Source organism: Momordica charantia, assembly GCF_013281855.1.
Source record: "Momordica charantia cultivar OHB3-1 chromosome 9 unlocalized genomic scaffold, Mcharantia_2.0 BLBB01000009.1, whole genome shotgun sequence".
Taxonomy (NCBI): Eukaryota; Viridiplantae; Streptophyta; class Magnoliopsida; order Cucurbitales; family Cucurbitaceae; genus Momordica; species Momordica charantia.
Genome location: NW_028275167.1, coordinates 672,130 through 680,211, shown reverse-complemented (window position 1 = coordinate 680,211; position 8,082 = coordinate 672,130). Strand labels below are relative to the sequence as shown.

The window sequence follows — 8,082 nt, the reverse complement described above, 5'->3', positions numbered from 1 at the left end:
TTATGATGTGTTTTACTTTAATTCACTTTAATATCATTTTCTAGAATATTTGATTCCGTTGTATTTGCAAGATTGTAGAATTTTTTGGCAAATGTTATAATGGTTGCTTTTGACACTCAATTTTTTCTCAAGTATCTCAGTATTTTACCTAGTTGTTGATCACTCCATCCTGAAATTTTGCATGTTTCGTATTTGATATTTGAAATTGTTGTATTGATCACTAGGTCGTGCAATACATTACTGATGAATCGCTTGATGAGGACACTTAATTTTGACAAAAGTATTCGTATTATGGATATTAATGTAAGTATTGCTTCCACTTACCATCTTGCATATGAGTCTTTGAAGGTAAAAAGCTTAACTTTATAACTATAGATTCTATATAAACCTTATTCCTATTTTTCTGTTATATCTGTCTTATTGCGTGTAGCTTTGTGTATTGGACATTGGGTTATATTTAGAAATATTATTCTGAATGATCTTTCTCTATTGAATGTAGGAATCTATATATTAATAATCCCAGTGACATTAGAGATATACATTAATCTTCGGGAGGGGAATGACAGAACTTTAATTACTTAGAGTTATATGTGTAGGAAGAAGTGAACCACTTCCTTCATATATGTTTGATATTGCATTACCCTTATCTATATACCATGGATGCATTTAGAATTGACTTTTTTTTTCCCTTATATATTTCTAGCTTATTCATTTTACCCAATCGGATCTTGTTATCTTGGTTAGGTCTTGCACCAACTTAAAGGAGTAAAGAACTATGAATGTAACTAATTGATTTATGAACTTTTCTGTTAGGTTAGTGTGTGAAAGATATGTTTCAGTCCACTCCTCTCAGGGTAATTGTAGTATGTGTAAAAAATATTGTAATAGCAAATTTTATCATACTTAGTTCGTATACGTATATGAATACGTGGATTTTATTATACAAAATTTTGTTATATTTTGGAATTTACAAGTATAAGGGAATGCAATGTTAGTGAACAAACTATGTCATTAAATTTATTGGGCGGTACTAAAACACGATACTATTGTGTGACACTAAATCTATTGTGAATGTAAAGGTTTTCATGACAAATAATATCTATCAATATAAAGGTTTTCGTGACGGTAAAAAAATTTCAATAAAATGTTTTCGTGACGGTTAAAATTTGTCACTAAAAATTTTTAGTGACAGTAAAAAACCGTCATTGTTACATTCATATGATGAAAATTGACTATATTTTGACGTTTATTAACTGTCGTGAAAAAGTTCTTGTGACGTTTTTTTAACTGTCATTAATTTCGTTTTTTTTTTTTTGTGACTTTCTTCTATCCATCATTAAATCCCTTTTCTGTGACGTTTTTTTTAATCTACCATTCAATTCCTTTTCCATGGTGTTTTTAAACCGTCATGAAATACCTTCTCTGAGATGTTTTTTAACTATCATTAAATCCATTTTCCGTGATGTCTATAATTCCTCGTCACAAATGCTCTTTCGTGATGGTGGACACTACATGATGCTAGAAAAAAACGTCATGAAATCATTTCGTGACGTAGTCACGGAAATCCAAATTTCTACTAGTGAACTCTACCTCTTTTTACTTTATGTTGATGATAATGCTTATAGCTTGTAAAGATAAAACCAAGATAGATAGATTGAAGGAAGAGTTGGGCTCAAAATTTGAAATGAACGACTTGGGACAACAAAAAATATTCTAGGTATTGAAAATTCAAGAGATTTTAGAATCCTAAATATTTGTTTCGGTCTCAAAACGAGTACATTTCAAAATTGTTGAGCAGATTTAATATGGCTAATTCAAATGGAATGAAAAGTCCATTAGCTCCCATTTCAAAGTAACTATGGAATAGTGTTCAAGGTATAAATAAGAAAAGGAAAGATATGGACAATATTTTGTATACTAGTGTTGTGGGGATCATTATTCAATATCTAAATGGAACTAGCAGGTTTACCATATACTGGAGATTACGTACGAGTATTGCTTTTAGTTCCACCTAAATAAGTCTCATACCAATAGAGATAATTGTCATATCTTATATATCTATGATCATCATCTTCTCTAACTACCGTGGGACTTTGTTTGTACTCCTTTACAAACCCAACAATTGGCAATAACTTACCTTTTATTGAGTTATTTGTGTCCTCTTTAAATTCGGATTTTGCAATTAAAGATTTGGATGACTTATCCCAACTCGCCGGAATTAGAGTTTTTGTGTCGATAAAGTATGTCAATTGCTTCATTCTCCAACTATATAATGTATAGGGTTGCACTCAAAATAATTATGCGTTATATTAAAATACAATGACACTCGAGATTTCTTAATTTTATGTGATCTTCTCATCAAACTCACTTGTTTTATGGATGTTGATTAGGAGTGTTCACGGGTTGGGTTGGGTCGGGTTAAGGAGAATTTTTGGACCAACCCAATTTTTCGGGTTGGTTAGACTAGCGAACCGACAGAACCAATTTTAATACTCAACCCAACCCAACCCAACCCAAAATTTATCGGGTTGGGTCATCAGGTTTCATCTTCTTGCGGGCGATGAGAAATTTCTGTGCGTGAAATGAAAGAGGTGCTCACGACCCAAAAATTGACTACATGTGTATAGTATATATGAGAATTTTGTTTTTAAATAATTTTGAATTATTGCTCAAGAAAATTGCTAATCTATATTCTTCATATATGAAAAATTGAATCTATAATATGAAATGTTTTCTCTAACTTCCTATTTAATCAAGTATTTATCAATCAAGATACCACCACAAAACTGGTCTACCATGAAAGTTATGAATGGTAAAAAATGCTACTCCAATCAAATATATTAGTATGGGTTAAATAAATGTGTTATAAATCTCTTACGTTCATGCATTATTTCAGTTTACCCTTTATAGCTTAATTTCAATTTCTATTTAAGTCTTATATGTTTTAATGTAACATTTTTCAACTATATCGTCATTAGTCAACGTCAAAATGATCCAAGAGATAAACTAACCTGATAGATACTTAACGAGTTGGAAGAAATTTAAATGAAAGTTAGGCCACTGAAAAAAAATTCGAAATTTCTACTTTTTTTTTTTTTTTCGAGTTCAACAAAAGAGATGTAGAGATTTGAACCCAGTAAGATACTGGGTAAATAATGTCTCTTTTACAGTTCAGTTACGCTCATAATTAACTATATACATTAACTCACTTAAATATTATTATTGGGCAATTTTAATATTTATCAATATTGAAAGTATTATTGGAAAGTGTGAAAACATAAAAGACTAAATTGAAATATTTTAAACCAAAACGGTGTAGGATTTAATTACTAAACCATATATTTAGTTATTACTACAAATACACATAAAGCTTCCCCTCTGCCTCATTACTACGTATTGATGGGCAGAAGAAAAATTTATTCATTACATGAGATTAAAATAGTTTTATCCTTAGTTTCAACTTCTCAATCACCCAAGGCAAGCCACAAGAACTTATCAGGGCAGGAACTACTGACATTATCAGGGCAGTCGATCATTGTTGCACCATCTTTACTATAACACAAAACCACCATCTTCAGCTGTGTTCGGCCCCGCTGGTCGGCCGCACAGATGACGCCGCCCTTTTTCGAGGTCACGTCCGCGATGGCTTTGATAAAGCTAGTCTTGTGGTGCAGTTGAGCAGAGCTCGGGACCAGGCCGCCGTGCACCAGAAATGATAGGATAGCATGGCGGCCATACGTATCCAAACCCATGCAGAAGTACTTGAACTCGTCAAACACCGTGGCCGAGCAAGTCCCGTGGATTGCCCATTTGGTCTGCCAAGCCGCGGTGTTGTCTCCGCTGACTAGGTCCTGCCAGTATTCGCCCATTCGGTCTTGCAATGAAATGATCTAAGCAAATCAAATCCAATCCAATCCAACCCAACCACGTCATTATTTATTCCACAGGTTTTAGTCCATTGATTTTCAAAGTAGCTTTTAAGCTGTGGAAAAGTGATGGTTCGGTTATTTTTAGTTTTAACATCATGGATGACATAATATATGTGGCTTGAATTTATATTCCTGTAAATACATTACCGAACATGTTCAAAATGATGTTGATAATAGAGTAATAAAAAAATGTCAAAATAGGTCCATTTTTAAAAATTTAAATGCTAAAGTATATTGGATCTCTAAAATCGAGGTTCGTTGTTTGGATTAAGAAACACTGTCACTAGGAGTGCACAACGAAATCAAAAAAACCGAATCGAAACTGAACCGAATTTTTGGTTTGGCGGTTCGATTTGGTTCAGTAGAAAAGCAGAACCGAAATAATCGATTCAATTTCAACTTTCCAAAGCAAAACCGCCTAAAAAATCGAACCGATTACCTATAATTTTATTTCATAATATATATATATGGTTAATATCAATAACATAAATAAATAAAATTACAAACCTCACTGCAGTCTGCGACGACAAGGCCGACAGCAGCAGGTTTGATGGACTGGCAGTGGCAGCAGTGCACATTGCCCAATAATAGTCCGCCACCTTGCTATTATTATTATTTTTTAATAGTTTTTCAATCCTTTTCACAATTTAAGTTTAAACTTTCAAATTGAAACATTCAAATTTTTTTTTCTCTGTTTCTTTATTTTTATATAAAATTAAACAATATTTTATTAATTTTATATTTTTACAAAATAAAAATATAAATTAAGGTTTTGAAACTTCTTCCATTCTCTTCCTCCTTTCATCTTCCATTCCCTTCCTCTAGTCTCTTCTTGTTCCATTTTTTTCCCAACTTTTCTTTTTCGTCTTCCATTATCTTCCTCCTTTCATCTTCCATTCTCTTCCTCTTCCGTTTTTTTCCAAACTTTTCTTTCTCAACTTGGCATCATCCATCCACACTGCTGCCTTCGTCGGACCGTAGTTGCCGTTCGCCAGACCGTCGCTGCTATAAATAAATTGGAAATCCAAGCCCATAAACCCAGAAGCACAGGCCCACAGAAGCAGACTCAGTGCCCAAGCTGCCAAGAACTAAATCGAACCGAACCGGTTCGGTTCTGCTATGTATTTCGATTCTGTTTGGTTTTGAATTTTTTTATTTCAAAAATCGGTTTCGGTTCTGAATGTTCTCATCAGTTTAACAACATATAGGTTAATCTTAATTTAAGGTTAAATTAAAAGTTTGGTCTTTGACATTATACGTTGTGGTCATTAAACTTTAATTGTGTACCTAATACGTTTATAAACTTTAAAGTGTTTGGTAGGTTCTTAAACTTTCAATATTTTGTATCTAATAAGTCATCAATGATCGAAATCTTAAACTTTCAATTCTTTTTCAATAGGTTGATCGATTTCTTAAAACTTCGAATATGTCAAAAGATTCTTAAACACAAAATTGAAAAATTCATGGTTATCTATTAGACAGAAATTTAAAATTCAATTCAAAGATTTATTAGATACTGTCTAAAGTTTAGTTACATGTAGATATATCTTGAGGGGTCAAAAGAAGGGCCAGAACAAGGTCCAATTTGACCCTTGGAGTCTAGGCCATATACCATAAATCCAAACTTGTATCATGCTCTATTGTGCAGTTCATTGCATATGGCTGGTTGTCATCCATGCACCACTTTATAAAAATTATAACTTTCAGCAACAAAATATTTTACGACAAAAGGCATTCGCATCACCTACATTACAACGAAAGGAAGTTTCGTCGCTATAGCGCAAAAATAAATTTCAAAGTAGCTTTGAATTGGGGGAAGAAGAACAGATAAAAGAAAAAAAATGAAAAAAATAAAAGAATTTGAATTGGGGAGAGAAGATTGGAGAATAGTGAGAATATATAGCTTTGAAGAGGGCAATGTGTAATTTAACACAAAAATAACTTAGCAAAAATGTAAAAATAATAACAATAATAATAAGTTTCAAAGCAGGGCAAAATTCATTTTTGCAAGAAGGTTACTCAACCCAAATTCTCAAAAGTTTTCCGGTTAAAACTAAATTATTACAAACTTTAAATTACAAGGGATAAATTGTTACCAATTTAAAAATATAATGATTAAATTGTTAGAAACTAAAATTTAGGAATTAAATTGTCCATAAAGTGTTACGCAAATTTTGTCTTGTTTTTTTAGTACAACAAATGTGAGGATGGTTCTACTCATGCATTCGATTTTTCTCACTAGTTAGTCCAATGCTATGCTCGTACATAATTGGTTAAAAGAATCTTTAAAGAAATTCTAATTTTTTTTAATACAACAATGTAAAGGTAGAAAATTGAACCTCCGATCCTAAGAAAAGTAATTAGTGGCTTACCTACGAAGACATATGTTCTTCATATACAGCATACCTTGTTTGTTTGAATTTCAACTCGAGACTTCCCTGTGACATTTTTTTTTGGTACATCTTTCTTCAATGTTTTATTCGCTATCGATCTCCTATTTTAAAAATACCAAGATTATACATTGACTTTATGCCAATGTTTTGTTCATGTAATCTCCAAGTCTCATTAAGGTTGTAAGCAAGTTCTACATTGACTTTATAATTTATATATGGAAAATTTCTAGTTCTACCTCGTGGGAAAGAAGTTTTCATACTAATTTCATTCACATTATGTCATGTGTAATCTTATTTTAGAAATAAAATAAAGTGAACATACGTAATTTTAAAATGAAAAAAGCACACTTGCCATTCTCTCTCCACTACAAGAAATGGAGCTTTCAGCGACATACTTTTAGTGACATATTAGCAATAATGTCACTAAAATATGCTTTCAGCGATATTGTCAATATACGGCGTCGCTAAATATCATTTTCAGCGACGTGATAAATTATATGTCCTTGAAAGCAATTTTCAGCGACACAGGCATTGTCGCTGAAAGCATTTTCAACAACGCCATCAACAGAATGTTGCTGAAAATCCATTTTCAACGACGCCGTCAATAAAATGTCACTGAAAATGCACTTTCAGCGACGCCGTCAATTAATAACGTCGCTGAAGAGATTTTCAGCGGCACATGAGTCGTATTCTCTCCCATCTATTCTTATTTATACTTTCAATAAAATAAAGTGGACACTGTATTCTTATTTGAATATTTTTATTCGTAGATTTTTCTCCCTGTTTTGTTAAATTTCTAATTTTTTTATACTAAAAAAATATCTAATTTTTAGATTTTTTTTTATAATATGATGCTTACAATTTATTTTTTACAATATGATCCTTACAATTTCTTGATGCATATAGACAACAAATAAAATTTAATTATAATATTTTAAATTAAAAAAATATTTAATTATTTTAAAATAAAGTTACAAATAAAAAAGAATATATATAAATAAATAACAAATAAAATTTAATTACAATATTGATTAAATAGGACCAAACAAATTAACAATAAAATAACATATCAAAATGGTTAACCAATAAAATCAAATTATACTATTCATTATAAGAAAAATAATTATTTAATTATTTTAAAATAAATTTCTAAATAAAAATAAAATATCATGTGATATTGTTGTAAAAATATTTAAATAAAAATGATAGAAGATGAAGAAATGAAAGGAAAAAAAAAGATGAAATGCATTTTCTAGAAAGTATAAATAAGAATAAAACAGATAGAATATATTTTAAGGGGGAGAGAGTGGTAAGAAGGAGAAAGAATGTAGTGTACGAGGGAGAATAGTACGTCGACTTTTTTCATTTTAAAATTTAAGATTCACTTTATTTTATTTCTAAAATAAGATTACACGTGACATAACGTGAATGGTAGTAGTATTAGAAATTTTCCCTACAACAATAGGACTAGAAAATTTTCAATATATATAAATATTAAATTGCTTATCTACTACTGACAAACAAATAATACTAAATGAAACTATGTTGCAAAATTCATAGATTAAATCATTTAGTGACAAAATAGATATAAAACTAAAAACTCAAAAAATAAAAAATGTACTAATCTTCTTTTTCTTTTTTGGGTTGAATTGTTATCAAAACCATCACATTAAAACCAGAAAACCATATAGAACTTTCATATTACTTGAACCTACAACTTTAAAAGCATGTAGAGTATGGCATCAATTAGAAGACAAGTG

General features: G+C 30.8%; 1 protein-coding gene across 1 annotated transcript; it reads right to left on the bottom strand.

Annotated features, from left to right (window-relative positions):
• Positions 1-3,464: 3,464 nt before the first annotated feature.
• LOC111013449 (ribonuclease 1-like) lies at positions 3,465-3,869 on the bottom strand. The gene has a single exon (XM_022287899.1). It carries the CDS (start codon positions 3,867-3,869, stop codon positions 3,465-3,467), a length of 405 nt encoding a protein of 134 aa, XP_022143591.1.
• Between the last annotated feature and the right edge of the window lie 4,213 nt (positions 3,870-8,082).

Bases quoted from the DNA above. Each gene is read 5' to 3' on its own strand.
- LOC111013449 (XM_022287899.1), bottom strand. From the start codon at position 3,869: ATGGGCGAATACTGGCAGGACCTAGTCAGCGGAGACAACACCGCGGCT.